This window comes from Triticum dicoccoides, chromosome 2A, assembly GCF_002162155.2.
Source record: "Triticum dicoccoides isolate Atlit2015 ecotype Zavitan chromosome 2A, WEW_v2.0, whole genome shotgun sequence".
Classification (NCBI taxonomy): domain Eukaryota; kingdom Viridiplantae; phylum Streptophyta; class Magnoliopsida; order Poales; family Poaceae; genus Triticum; species Triticum dicoccoides.
Window position 1 is genome coordinate 616,674,338 of NC_041382.1, and position 15,743 is coordinate 616,690,080.

At 47.7% G+C, this 15,743-nt stretch overlaps 1 protein-coding gene across 1 annotated transcript in view; it reads right to left on the bottom strand.

The window, feature by feature from the left end:
• LOC119355757 (salutaridine reductase-like) overlaps positions 1–4,425 on the bottom strand; it is a 20,274-nt gene extending 15,849 nt beyond the window's left edge. Inside the window, exons 1-3 of the mRNA XM_037622625.1 lie at positions 4,305–4,425; positions 3,972–4,212; positions 3,488–3,553 (exon numbers count right to left, since the gene is read on the bottom strand). Coding sequence (XP_037478522.1) covers positions 3,488–3,553; positions 3,972–4,212; positions 4,305–4,339 — 342 coding nt within the window. The 5' untranslated portion in view covers positions 4,340–4,425. The remainder of the gene's footprint in view (positions 1–3,487; positions 3,554–3,971; positions 4,213–4,304) is intronic.
• Between the last annotated feature and the right edge of the window lie 11,318 nt (positions 4,426–15,743).

Here is a 15,743-nt window from a genome sequence, read left to right on the forward strand (position 1 = left end):
TCTGTTGTGCCTAGGTGGGGCTGCGACGTGTTGATCTTCCGAGGCCGGGCATGACCCAGGAAAGTGTGTCCGGCCAAATGGGATCAAGCGTGTTGGGTTATGTGGTGCACCCCTGCAGGGAAGTTAATCTATTCGAATAGCCGTGATCTTCGGTAACAGGACGACTTGGAGTTGTACCTTGACCTTATGACAACTAGAACCGGATACTTAATAAAACACACCCTTCCAAGTTCCACAGACAACCCGGTGATCGCTTTTCCGCAGGGCGACGAGGAGAGGATCGCCGGGTAGGATTATGCTATGCGATGCTACTGGAGATGCTGCTTGGAGATGCTACTTGGAGATGCTACTTGGAGGACTACAATCTACTCTCTTCTATATGCTGCAAGACGGAGGCTACCAGAAGCGTAGTCTTCGACAGGATTAGCTATCCCCCTCTTATTCTGGCATTCTGCAGTTCAGTCCACTGATATGGCCCTTTACACATATACCCATGCATATGTAGTGTAGTTCCTTGCTTGCGAGTACTTTGGATGAGTACTCACGGTTGCTTTCTCCCCCTTTTCTCCCCTTTCCCTTTCTTTCTGGTTGTCGCAACCAGATGCTGGAGTCCAGGAGCCAGACGCCACCGTCGACGACGACCCCTACTACACCGGAGGTGCCTACTACTACGTGCTGCCCGCTGACGACGACCTGGAGTAGTTTAGGAGGATCCCAGGCAGGAGGCCTGCGCCTCTTTCGATCTGTATCCCAGTTTGTGCTAGCCATCTTATGGCAACTTGTTTAACTTATGTCTGTACTCAGATATTGTTGCTTCCGCTGACTCGTCTATGATCGAGCACTTGTATTCGAGCCCTCGAGGCCCCTGGCTTGTATTATGATGCTTGTATGACTTATTTTATTTGTAGAGTTGTGTTGTGATATCTTCCCGTGAGTCCCTGATCTTGATCGTACACATTTGCGTGCATGATTAGTGTACGATTGAATCGGGGGCGTCACACATAATGAGTTATTTCAACTTGCCATTGGGATTATGGATGGAGGCGCTTTCACATTCTCAATAGAGTACCAAGCAAGTCGGTGCCCAAAACACCGTACGAGCTATGGACAGGAAGGGTGCCCTCCCTACAACACTTCAGGGTGTGGGGGTGCCCTGCGGAGGTCAAAATGTTTAATCCAAACATTGCAAAGTTAGATTCCAAAACAATAAGTTGCCACTTCACTGGCTATCCAGACAGATCAAAAGGTTTTTGTTTCTACTGCCCAGACAAATATACAAAGTTTGTAGAAACGAGACATGCAGTCTTCTTTGAGGACGAAATGATGAGGGGGAGCTTGGTAGCTCGGAAAATTGATTTTGAGGAGAAGAGGGTGCATGCACCTAATCCGATGATTCAGGAGCCATTTTTCTCACTACCAGTTGCAACTCCACCCATGGCAACTATGGGGGTAGACCCGGAACCTATCTGTCAGGAGCCGACTAAACCCGTTGTTGAGCATGAAAGGGAGGTGCAATAGCAAATTTTAGAAGAAGTGCCAGAAGTTGAGGCACAGAATGTGCCAGAAACTGAGGCCCTTAGAAGGTCTACAAGACCAAGAAAGTCAGCTATTTCTACTGACTTTAAAGTTTATAACAGAGAATATAGTGATACATCAATAATTATTAATTATTCACAAAGACCATACAAGGTGATACATCAATAAGCCTGAAGCCACCAACTTGGCAACGCTGTTGCTACTCCTATCCCCTTGATGAAGGTGTGCCGAATGTCCGGGCCTAATACCAAACAGACATCACACCAAAACCTAACATCTAAAGTCGGGTGTCCCATCCAAGCCACTACCTGAAATGGGTCCCACATCGGTCTGGCACACTCCCAGTGAGCACCGCACGCTGCAAGGGCCATCACCTTCATCTTCCATCGGTCCATCCTCAGAGCAGAACTGATGCACCCACCTTGCCAGGCCTCTCTTCCATCAACGCCAACATGACGGCAGACAGCTTCCTCCTCCTGCGCAAGTCCATCTCCGCGCATCAGACGCCGAGTCTCCACAGCGCCACGCCGCCGAGATCCGCCACCATCAATGTGTAAGATGAAGCACCGCTCCACCAAAGACGCCGTCCTCCGGTCCCTCGAACCCGTGTACACCTGCAAGAATGATGCCCCAAGGGGGAAAACGACACCAGAGAGCCACCGTCATCCGATCTACTGATCTAGGGTTTCCCCCAGAGGTAGCAGAGAGTGTCTTTGAACTTGTCCACGGCGATGCCTTCAGGAAGGGAACGATGCAGACAGCGCCGCCATCGTCGGCCTTGGCAATAGCCAATAGCAGGTTTTCACCCAGATCTGTTCGAAGACCTCCATCTCTCGTGCACAGGCCGCCGCCATCCCTGCCGGGATCTGGATGAACCAGGCCGCCGCTGCTAGATCTCAGCAAGGAGAAGTCCCCCCATCGAAATCGGCCGGCCGAGCAGGGGAGGCCGAAACCGTGTCCGCCGGACCAGATCCACGATGGATCCGTGCCCGCGCAGCCGCCACGGCCTGGCCGCCCGCTCGCGCCACTGTCTGGCCGCCGCGCCGCCCGACGCGCCCTCGCCGCATCAGCACCATGACTCCGTCGCGCCGCTGCATCTCGCGCTACAGCCGCACGCCGAGAGGAGAAGAAGGGCCCCGCCGCCGCCTACGCGCACCGGCTTCGCCCGGCGGCGCCTTCTGGCGGCGGCGAGGGGAGGGGATGGTGTAGGAGGCGGCGCGGGGTGGATACTAGGGTTCCCCCGCCGCCGCCCACGAGAGCGACGCGAGGGACGTGAGGGACGCAAGGGACATAGAGTGAGGGACGTGAGCTTTAAAGTTTCTCTATTCATTAATAACTTAATCTTGGAGCAGAACACACGTTATAAGAATTAAATTAATAAATGGAAAGCATCGGGTATTAATTCATGATGAATTCTGCTTGCACGCCCAAACTTAGAATAAAATATTCATTGCTCCTGTATGTAATATGGACGTCATTGAAATGATATATTTTTAAGGAAAATTGTATAATTAACACATGAGAGATTCACTAAACAAAAATAGTGACAACAATGCAGAATTTTAGGATTGCCAACTTCGACTAATGATTTCTACAATCTAATATTCTAGTTTTATCTTGTATTGCAACATCAGTGTGATGTGATTTCTCAAACTAAACTATGCTAGTTACAAAAGAATGATGCTGCGGTTGATGAATGATTTCTGGAATCCAAGCTTCTATGTTCACCCTTTACCCAACATCAGTAAGATATGTTTTCTCATACTAAACTACGCTCTAGGAGTTACAAGAGACAGTGATGTTTATGTCTGCCACAGTTGATAGATGCCAACAAACAACTACAAACGACTTATTATTGTTTTGACTTAACCTGATTCTGAAACAGGTATATATTACTGCTGACAAACTGCAATTCGATACAGAAAACATCAAAATATTTTGCTTTAATTACCTGTTCCTGAACTTGTGCAAACAGAACTGGATCTCGATCAACACCTGAAATGCCTGCATTGTTAATCTACAAGTAACAAAAATCACATGATCATGGTGATGAATTAGAAAAATCCGAGAAAAATCACTTCTACATAAACACCAATGAGAAGTCAATAATCTGAACAGCGTAGTGTACCCGTATCAACCACAAGCCAAGATTAACTAGTACAAGCCTGGTAAAAGAAATCTACAGCACCTATACTACTTGTTAACAGAACTCTTAAATTCATTTTAAAATTATTCAATGCAACAATGTGCTGAGTAACAATTTCTGCACCTTCAGATGCAATTTTACTAAGTTAACCTTACACCTAAGAGTCCGAGAAAAGAAAAGTGCACTTCTACGAATCTATGATTCTACCTGACGAGCTCTCAGTGGAACAGCACGAATGTCCACTTGCGCGAGGCCCTAAATTCAAAGCGCAAAGCGGAGTTACACATACCAGGATATCGAGCTTCCCGAACTGATCCCTGACGAAATCCGCCAGCCGGGCGACGCTGTCAGGGTCGGTGACATCCAGCTGATGGAAGACGACGTCAGCACCGGAGCGCCTGACGCCTTCGACCGCCTCCAGCCCCCTCGCCTCGTTCCTCGCCGTCAGCAGGACCTTGAGCCCCTTGGACGCGAGCTGCCTGCACGTCTCCAGCCCGATCCCTTTGTTCCCTCCGCTGACCAGGGCGATCCTAAATTACGAACATAGCAGCAGCGCGCGCAGAAATTCAAGTAAATTCGCTGAGCGGGGTACGGAAAGGGGAGGTAGATGCAGCGATCGAACCTCTTGCTCGACGGATTCGAGGTGGCTGCCTCCATCTTGATCTTTCCCCTCCGACGCGTTGCGGCGTGTCGAGGACTGTGTGAGCTATGGAGTCTGCAGCCTTGGAGTTTCTGATGGTCGTTAGCTGCACCTTCTTCGTACTGCAAAACACATTTTTTTTTTCGAAAAGGGGGGCTTCCCCGGCCTCTGCATCAGCATGATGCATATGGCCATCTTATTAAGCATAAAATAGTCCACAAAGTCTCCAAGTCTCAAGGTTGTCAACAAGAAAAGTAAGAAAAGGCTCACACAGAGCCCGAATGCTAGATACACAAGCTAGCCAAAGCACTTATACATCACAGCCGTTTGGCTCCAAAATAGACAGGTAAACTAATTGCCTATCCTGTTACACGACCGCCATCCAAACCGGCTGAATATATCCCGAGCTACCATCTCCCATCGGATAGCAGCAGTAACCAAAAGCTCCCTGGCCTCCGTCGGAGTGAGTAGCGACCAGGAACGGATAAGAGCCGTTGCTCGGAAGATAACCTGCAAAACATGGATATTTGTTGATCTGTTAAAGACGAAGTCATTTCTGCAATTCCAAAGCGCCCACAAAAAAGCGCAAACCCCCAAGCGAATATGTTTTGCTAACCCGGGCTCTACCCTAGTTAGCCATGTCCCAAACAACATGTTAACCGACCTTGGTGGGGTAATATTGAAAGCGACTTGAATAGTCGTCCAAAGAATTCTAGCTAGTGGGCAGTCAAAGAAAAGATGTTTAATGGTTTCACCCTGATCACAGAAACTACACCTAGTAGGTCCTGTCCAATTACTCTTAATAAGATTATCCTTTGTTAAGATCACCTGTTTATGTAGAAACCACATAAACACCTTGATCTTTAAAGGAACTCTGACGTCCCACACATGCTTTGAAGTAGGAATCGAGCTGGAATTAATAACATCAACATACATTGATTTAACCGTGAATCCCCCCGACCTAGTGAGATTCCAGCGTAATTTATCAGGTTGTTGAGATAGTTGTACCTGCATCAGTCTCCTAACTAGATGCAGCCACTCTTCCCAACGATTGCCCACTAACGATCTTCTAAACTGGATATCCAGGGGTATCGAGGCGAAGACCGATGCAACCAAAGCATCGCGCCTTCGAACTATACGATACAGAGACGGATACTGGATTGCTAGGGGAGCCTCTCCAAGCCAAGTATCCTCCCAGAATCTCGTGCTTGCACCATTACCAACTAAATGCTTTGACCTCTGAAAAAATGAAAGCTTCACTTTCATAAGCCCTTTCCAAAAGGGTGAATCAGTTGGTCTAACCGACACCTGAGCCAAAGTTTTGGTTTGGAGATACTTGTTACGCAGGATTTGAGCCCACATGGCGTCAGTTCCTGAGGATAACTTCCACAACCACTTACTAAGAAGGCACCGGTTCTTGACTTCGAGATTCTCAATCCCCATACCCCCTTGGTCTTTCGGTCTACAAATGATATCCCACTTCGCTAACCGATATTTTCTCTTAGGCTCCTCCCCCTGCCAAAAGAACCTCGATCGATAGAAGTCCAGTCGTTTCCTAACTCCAACTGGGACTTCAAAGAAGGACAAAAGGAACATGGGCATGCTCGTGAGCACCGAATTAATAAGAATTAAACGGCCTCCATACGACATGAGCTTGCCCTTCCAACAACTTAGCTTCTTCTCGAAACGATCCTCAATACACTTCCATTCATTATGCGTGAGCTTGCGGTGATGAATAGGAATTCCTAAGTAGGTAAAAGGCAGCTCACCCAAACCACATCCGAACAACTGCTTGTAATCCTCTTGTTCCTTTTTGGCTCTCCCAAAGCAGAACAACTCACTTTTGTGGAAGTTAATTTTGAGCCCACTTAGCTGCTCAAACAAACAAAGCAGCAGCTTCAGATTTCTAGCTTTTACCAAGTCATGCTCCATGAAGATGATAGTGTCATCAGCGTATTGCAGGATGGATATACCCCCATCCACTAAGTGTGGCACCAAGCCCCCTATTTGGCCAACTTCCTTGGCTCTCCCTAACAACACCGCCAACATATCGGCTACTATGTTGAACAGAATAGGGGACATCGGATCTCCCTGCCGCAGGCCCTTATGTGTCTGGAAGTAATGACCGACATCGTCATTCACTTTTATGCCAACACTACCCTTTTGCGTAAAAGTTTCAATCTGGCTCCTCCAGCCCTCGTGGAAACCTTTCATACGCAAAGCTTGTTGCAGAAAAGGCCATTTAACTTTGTCATACGCTTTCTCAAAATCTACTTTAAAGATGACTCCATCAAGTTTCTTAGAGTGAATTTCCTAGAGCGTTTCATGCAACACCACCACCCCTTCAAGGATGTTTCTGTCTGGCATGAAAGCTGTTTGGGATTGCTGCACCACAGAATGCGCAATCTGTGTGAGCCTATTAGTCCCAACCTTGGTAAAAATTTTGAAACTGACATTCAAGAGGCAGATAGGACGGAACTGCTCAATCCTGAGAGCGTCGGTCTTCTTTGGAAGCAACGTTATCGTTCCAAAGTTCAAATGAAAAAGTTGAAGCCGTCCAGCAAAAAGGTCGTGGAACATGGGTAGCAGATCCCCTTTGATGATATGCCAACATCTTTTGTAAAACTCCGCCGGGAACCCATCCGGCCCGGGAGCCTTATTGTTCTCCATCTGAGAGATGGCATCGAAAACCTCCTTTTCCGTAAACGGCGCAACTAGCATGTCATTATCAGCAGCAGTTAATTGAGGCACATCCTCAGTCCTGGACTCATCGAGGGACACAGCGCTATCCTCCGGCGGTCCAAATAACTGCTTGTAGTATTCGGTGATGTATAGCTTAAGATTATCGTGACCAACAATTGTGCCTTCATCTTGCTCGAGCTGAAATATTTTTTTCTTTCTGTGTTTGCCATTCGCAATCAGATAAAAGAATTGAGTGTTCGCATCCCCTTGGATTACTTTGCGAACCTTTGCTCTGAGCGCCCACTTCAGCTCTTCTTCGCGGAGAAGTTCCTTCAACCTCTTTTCCGCATCAATCTTACAGCACATATCCGCAGATTGAAGAACCGCTGATTCAGCTTTAACATCTAGGTATTGAATAATCTCCAGGAGTCTGTCTTTCTCAACCTTATAAACTCCACTTAGATGTTTAGCCCAACCTCGAAGAAAGCACCTCAAATGCCTAATCTTATTCTGCCATCTCTCGACAGGCGATCTACCCCTAGACTCTCTAGCCCACTCTCTGGCAACAATATCCAAGAAACCTTCTCTTTCAAACCATGACGTTTCAAAGGAGAAAGTATTCTTGTTTCCCACATGCCTTGGCTCCCCTGAGTCAACAAATAGCGGTGTGTGGTCCGAAATTCCTCGCGTTAGAGCCTGCACCGTGACCAGAGGGAACTTCTGCTCCCATTCGGCACTTGCAAGAACCCGATCCAACTTCTCATATGTCGGGTTTGGTAAAGAGTTAGCCCAGGTAAATTGTCTACCAGAGAGTTCGATTTCTCACAAATCTAAACTCTCAATGATGGTATTAAACATAAAGGACCATCGCCCATCAAAATTATCGTTATTCTTTTCATCCTGCCTCCTAATAATGTTGAAGTCCCCCCCAACCAGGATAGGGAGTTGTTCGGACCCACAAATTCGAACCAGGTCAGCCAAAAATTCAGGTTTAAGCTCAGGTTGTGCAGCCCCGTAGACCGCCACCAACACCCAGTTAAACCCATCTATTTTGGACCTGACTCTGAATTTCACTGCAAAGTCACCCATAACAACACTCCGGACTTCAAGGGAATCACATCTCACACCCAGCAAGATGCCCCCAGACCTCCCTCTTGGAGGAAGACAATGCCAATCGAATTCCACCCCTCCCGACAACGTGTTAAGAAACTGAGGTGCAAAATTATCCCTACCAGTTTTAGAGAGAGCAATGAAATCTAAACGGTGCTCTAAAGATGCCTCCGCTAGAAACCTACGTTTAGCCAAGTCCTTAAGACCTCTGCTATTCCAGAATATTCCTTTCATAGGTCATCATGGAATTTTTTGGCCTTACGAATTCTAGCACTCCTGCGTACCGCGGATGCAGGGTACACCTTCCGCTTCCACTTACGTTTAGGAATGTTATCACCTATAGCCCGGTCCTCATAACCGTGCTCTGGTTGAACATGGGCTGCATCATCTACCTGGAGTTCATCCTCATCAGGCTCCGCAGACGGAGGAACAAGATCCGCGCAGAATTTATCAAGCACCCTAACACCCAAGGCCTCAATCTCCGCATCATTCAAAGGTTTTACAGCCGCTAGGTTTCTAATAGACTCCAAGGCCCGTTCCGCTTCCAAATCTAAAAGATCATTAACCGAGTTTTCAATTTCCAAATTATTATTCCCAAGAGACACCCCCACTTGGTTTGCATTATTAATAATCTCATCCTTAGAGAAATGCAGAATAGAATTTGAAACATTAACTGACATACCTGTTGTGCTCTCCACATCACGCAGCTTGGCCGCCCGCATAGCGCACCTCTGCTGCAAATCATCAACCTCCGGAAGGTCCTGGAGACGAGAGCTCGTCCGCCTCCCCTCGGAAGCAGGGTCTCGGATCCCTCCGAACGCGATCACCTCCTCCCGAGTAGCGGCTCCCGGAGTAGGTCTGGGAGAGGGGGACCGCGTAGGAGATGTGGAGATGCCTGACGGAGTTGGCACCAGGGCCTCCTGCCCTAGTCCGACCCCCCCAGCCGACGCCGTGGCAGCCGTGCGCATACTGCAAAATTGTTTATAAGCTTACCTTCAGCCGGCCGATCGCGCGGGCGCCTCCGCCATCAGATCGTCTCTTGATCAGATGGACAAGAGCACCCCCGTGTCAATGTTTTCTACAACTTAGTCTTTGTTTCGAAAAAAAGAGTTTTGCAACTGCCTGGCTTTTTGCAACGACGGTGACTCATGCGGCTTGAGGGGCGATGGGGGCGAGGAATCTCGCCGAATCCCACAAGGATGATGCGCGGGTAGGAGGCAGAGACGTCCGGGAGCCGCGGGGGCAGAGACTCATGCGGCTAGGAGCGCGACGACGGCGAGGATTCCAGTTGGATCTTGTCGGATCCGACGAGGAGGTGGGGACCTCCGGGAGCGGCTGGAGCTCGGCGTGGTCCAGCGGGGTTGACAACAAGCTTCACAACAAGGACCCGCGACGGCAGCGGCGAACGGCGCTCCTATGGCGAGAGATACAAAGTGATCGAGAAAATAGAAGGCAGAGGATGGTGGCGAGGTGACTTTGGTCGGAGGTCTGTGCTCGTTGGCGGCAGCGCTAAGGCGGGGATGGGCGGCGTCGATCCTCCCTCGCCTCATTGGTGCAAGATAATTGTATTCACCTCATTGGTGCCCATATATAACACGTACCGAGGTAGTTCCTTCCATGACGAGAATCTTAATTTTTTTTGCAGCGAATCCAGAAACTTTATTAATGAACGATCATAGTGTTACAGTCCGCCCTAGACATGAAACCAGAAACTCAGGGCTTACATCAAGCCAACTCTCGGTGCCATCGAGTGAGCAAGCTAAACAAGCACACTGATGCGCCAGTACATTAGCATCCCTACTGACATGAGTAACAAAAAAAGAAGCAAAACTAGCACCAATTTCTTCTAATTCATCCAAGATAGGCGCTGCAACAGATCTAGTGTTTCTGCGCAATTTTCATAGGTCGACTAACTCCAAGCAATCAGTCTCCATAATCACATGTGAGAAGCCACGAAGCTGAACAAAGATCATCCCGTCACAAAGAGCTAGGAGTTTTGTGATGAAGGGGTCGGTGATGCCGTGTAGGGGTTTTCTCCAGGCTCCGAGGAACGCAATGTGCGAAAAGGCAACACCTCCCGCTCCGCCCTTCATATCCTCCACATTCAGCGCTCCATCAGTGTTGATTGTAACCCAACCTGCTTCTGGTGGTCGCCACCTCTGACCAACCGTCAATCTCCGTTGCGAGGAAGGGAATTCCAAGATCGCCAAGGTCTCATGGACCCACTTCAGAGCTTGAACATGGTCGTAGCCGTCGCGCTCATGAGTCCAACAATTGCGTGATGACCAAATGCTATGCATAATCGTAATTATCTTGCATCTTTCCTCATCTGTGAACATGTGGTCAAGCAAGATATCACGTGCCCAAGTATCCCGATGCAGCCGTGGGAGATATAGCTGAAATCTGTCCCGGGATGCAATCCAAAACTTCTTTGCATGTGTGCAATGTATCATCGCATGTAGCATGTCTTCCTCCATCGCCTTGCAGATGTCACACAAGCCAAGCTGCTTGATGTGTCGATGTCGCAAGGTTACAGAATCAGGGAGTATCCCTCGGAGTACTCTCCACCAAAAAACTCGGACCTTGGGGACGACTTTAGGTCTCCACAAGGCAGTCCACAACTGTGTATTAGCTGATGATGTTTCTGTAGTCGCCCCTTCCTCTAAAGAGCCAAGCTTGTCGCGATTCACAAGAGAACGATACACTGATTTTATGCCCGACTTCTCCAAAGCCCAAGCCAAAGTGTCTTCACCACCCGAAGAGATCAGAGGTATATTTAAAATTGCCACCGCATCCGGGTGCAAGAAATTCTGGCGGACAATCTGTTCATTCCAATTCCCAGTATAATCATCAATGAGTTCAGAAACACTAGTCAGCGAAGCTGTGCCGAGGCGATCCCTAGGTCTCAAAGTGGGTGTGTTTGGAATCCAATTGTTCGTCCATGTTGATATGGTTATGCCGTCGCCAACTTGGTGGATAAGGCCAATAGTGAGAGTGTCCCGCCCTTCTATGATGGCCATCCAAGTCGCCGATGCTCGAGCCGGGGCTGTAGCATTGAGAAAATTTGTATGCGGTAAGTACTTGCCCTTCAGCACCCTGGCACACAATGAGTTCGGTCTTGTGAGGAGGCGCCATCCATGTTTTCCAAGCATCGCCAAGTTAAAAAACTGCAAATTTCGGAAACCCATGTCGCCCTTCACCTTTGGTGTCGCAAGTTTGTTCCATGATAGCCAATGGAGAGAACGCTTGTCAACCGAGCTCCCCCACCAATATTTTGCCATGCATGAAGTAACACTCTTGCACACCTTTTTTGTCAGAATGAAACAACTCATGTTGGAAGTTGGAATAGACTGGATAACTTTCTTGAGAAGAACCTCTCTCGCAGCACAAGCCATGTTCCGCTCTGACCAGCCTCACATTTTATCCCGACATCTATCCACCACATGAACAAAATTCCCACTGGTGATTCTACCAATAGCAGTCGGGAGCCCCACAGGTAGCGTTCTGAAAATGCTTCTACATGAATCCTGAGAGACTGTTTAATAGTCTATCGTAGGGGATGTCCCGTATTGCCACTAAAGTAGATGGAGCTTTTCTCCCGGTTTACTGCATGTCCAGAACATTCAACATATATCCGGAGAATCTCGTTAAGCCTCTCTGTACTTTGGGTTTTTGCACCGAGAAAGATCAAGCTGTCGTCAACAAATAGAAGATGATTAACCCAAGGTGCATGCGGACTTACCCTGATGCCTCTGTCAATATATGCCCCGCCAAAATTATTCAGAAGTGATGTAAGGTCCTGGGCACACAACAAAAACAAGTATGGTGACATGGGGCATCCTTGACGGAGCCCCCTCGAAGGAGTGAAGTAGGGGAGAAGCCCCCCATTTACTTTGATTGTGAACCTCACCGAGGTCACACACTTCATGATTAAGCGAACAAAGTTATCACCGAAGCCCAACTTAAGTAGCATCGCTTTGAGATAGTGCCATTCCACTCTATCATAGGCCTTGAGCATATCAAGCTTCACCGCACAACATGCATTCTTGCCTTTCTTACGCCTTTTGATCACATGAATGCTTTTGTAAGCCACAAGTACATTGTTCGTGATTAAAGTCCCGGAACAAATGCACTCTGTTCTTCTCCAATCACCTCATCCAAAATCCCTCGGACTCTATTGGCAATTGCTTTGACTACAATCTTGTATAGAACAGGGCATAAGGCAATTGGCTGGAATTGAGATATTTTTTGTGGGTGTCCTACCTTTGGGATCAAAGTTATGGATGTGTCGTTCAGCCCCAAAGGTAATTCCCCTTCGTTCAAAAACTCCAGGACGGCCACTGTGATGTCCTCTCCAAGAACTTCCCAATGCCGTTGATAAAAATCTGTAGTGAACCCGTTGACCCCAGGGGCCTTTGACGGTGCCATGTCAAATAGAGCCTTCTTTACTTCTGCCGCAACATATGGTTTGTTGACATGGTCATTCATTTGATCAATGACACTCGGTTGCACACAGTTTAATAATACTTCCATCGGGTTGAAGCCTTGTGTCTGATACAAGGCGTGATAGAAGTCACTGATCTCCTTCTTCACCTCCTCCGGGTCTTGCAAAATCTGACCATGTATGTTCTCTAGAGAAGTGATTCGATTGATTCTTTTACGGTGAGCGGCTTGAGCTTGAAAATAACCAGTGTTGCGATCTCCCTCCCATAACCAAAGCACCCGCGATCTCTGCTTGAGCCAGATTTCTTCCTGTCGCATGGCTTATCGCAGTTGCGCTGCAACAACGAGCTCCTCCTCCGTAGGCCCCCGGCCCATTGAGACGCTCCTTAGACGTTCTAGGCGCTTCTGTAGCTTGCGTACTTTCTTTGATAAATTTACGAATTCATGCTCGCCCCAGACACCCAGATCCTTTTGGATGACTACCAGCGCATCCACGACGCCCTGCAAGCCTCTCCGACTAGCCCCTGCATGCCACAAGTCACGTACAATCTTTTTGTACTGACCATGGGACTGCCAAACATTTTCATATCTGAAACTCCGTTGGGCTCGATGCCAGTGATTAGCCATGCTAGTTCTGAACTCAGCCGCAACATAACAATGATCTGACTCCACGCTGCTAATATGCTTGATAGTAGTGTGCTGGAATAGATTCAAAAACCGGTCATTAGCAAGGGCCCGATCAAGGCGAGCCTTCACGTTTGCCGCTCCAACCTGCCGATTATCCCATGTATAGGGTATAGCTCTCCATCCCAAATCTTGTAGGGAACAGTCATCAACCGCATCCCGGAATGCCCTCATCTGGACCTCCGACCTAGCATTGACACTGAAGTGATCGCCCGCCTGCATTGTCTCGTTAAATCTCCCATGCAGATCCATGCGTCATGCGGGACAACAAATAAAGTGCGGAGAAAACGTCAACTATGGTGTCTATTTTCCACCCGTGGCTCTCCATAGAAACCAGTGAAACACCAAGTTTTATTGTCTTTCTTAGCTGATACATCAATGTGTGACCGGCTATAATTTTCCAACTTGACTTCAACATCATTTGACCAAAACGGGCCAATGCCACCACTAAGCCCATCACTATCGATGGCGAAACAACCAGAAAAACCAACAGAAAATTTCAAATCTTCCACTCTTTTGCCCTTAATTTTGGTCTCCATTATGAACAGAAGGGCGGGACCTTCTTGCTTCACAATCTTGCGAAGCTCTCGAACTGTTTGGGGGTTCCCAAGCCCCCGACAGTTCCAACTGATGGTACTCATTGCAATGGGCAGCGCTGACTAGCAGCTGCTACCGAGGATTCAGACGTTGGTGGTGTCGGTTTCTTCTTCTTTCGTTCTCTCTCAACAAATATATCGCCCAATTTTTCAATCTCTGTCTCTGAAGCCGAACCCCGCACACCATATGTGTTCACAGGCCCTTCTCCTTTCTCTGTAATGGCCAGAGGAGTGGGCGCCACTTTTTGGTAGACTTGGATTGATGGCCCTCCTTTCCTCTTGTTCTGGACTGGATTCTTGGCTGGGGATGTCACCTCGACCCCCTCCTTCTGCTTGGAGCTTGACCAACGTGATTCACGTGTGCTGCGTTGCGTATCTTGCTTTTCCTTCATTGAGTTCTGATACGTCCATTTTGCATCATGCTTTTATATCGATATTTATTGCATTATGGGTTGTTATTTCACATTATGTCACAATACTTATGACTATTCTCTCTTATTTTACAAGGTTTACATAAGGAGTGAGAATGCCGACAGCTGGAATTCTGGGCTGGAAAAGGAGCAAATATTAGAAACCTATTCTGCACAACTCCAAAAGTCCCGAAACTCCACGGAATACCTTATAATAAATAATGAAAAATCCTCGCCAAAGATGAAGACCAGGGGCCCACACCCTATCCACGAGGGTGGGGGGGCGCCCCCCTAGGGCGCGCCCCCTACCTCGTGGGCCCCCTGGTGGCTCTCCGATGACCATCTTCTGCTATAAGAAGTCTTTCGTCGAGAAAAAAACGAGAAGCAACCTTTCGGGATGAAATTCTGCCGCCACGAGGAGGAACCTTGGCGGAACCAATCTAGGGCTCCGGCAGAGCTGTTCTGCCGGGGAAACTTCCTTCCCGGAGGGGGAAATCATCGCCATCGTCATCATCAACGCTCCTCTCATCGGAAGAGGGCAATCTCCATCAACATCTTCATCAGCACCATCTCATCTCAAAACCCTAGTTCATCTCTTGTATCCAATTCTTGTCTCCAAGTCCGGGATTGGTGCTAATAGGTTGCTAGTAGTGTTAATTACTCCTTGTACTTGATGCTAGTTGGTTTAATTGGTGGAAGATCATATGTTCAGATCCTTTATGCATATTATTACGCCTCTGATTATGAACATGAATATGCTTTGTGAGTAGTTACGTTTGTTCCTGAGGACAAGGGAGAAGTCTTGCTATTAGTAGTCATGTGAATTTGGTATTCGTTCGATATTTTGATGAGATGTATGTTGTCTAGCCTCTAGTGGTGTTATATGAACGTCGACTACATAACACTTCACCATTATTTGGGCCTAGAGGAAGACATTGGGAAGTAATAAGTAGATGATGGGTTGCTAGAGTGACAGAAGCTTAAACCCTAGTTTATGTGTTGCTTCCTAAGGGCCTGATTTGGATCCATATGTTTCATGCTATGGTTAGGTTTACCTTAATACTTTTGTTGTAGTTGCGGATGCTTGCAATAAAGGTTAATCATAAGTGGGATGCTTGTTCAAGTAAGAACAACACCCAAGCACCGGTCCATCCACATGTCAAATTATCAAAGTACCGAACGCGAATCATATGAACATGATGAAAACTAGCTTGACGATATTCCCATGTGTCCTCGGGAGCGCTTTTCCTTATATAAGATTTTGTCCAGGCTTGTCCTTTGCTACAAAAAGGATTGGGCCACCTTGCTGCACTTTATTTACTTTTGTTACTTGTTGGTCGTTACAAATTATCTTATCACAAAACTATCTGTTACCACTTATTTCAGTACTTGCAGAGAATACCTTGCTGAAAACCGCTTATCATTTCCTTGTGCTCCTCGTTGGGTTCGACACTCTTACTTATCGAAAGGACTACGATAGATCCCCTATACTTGTG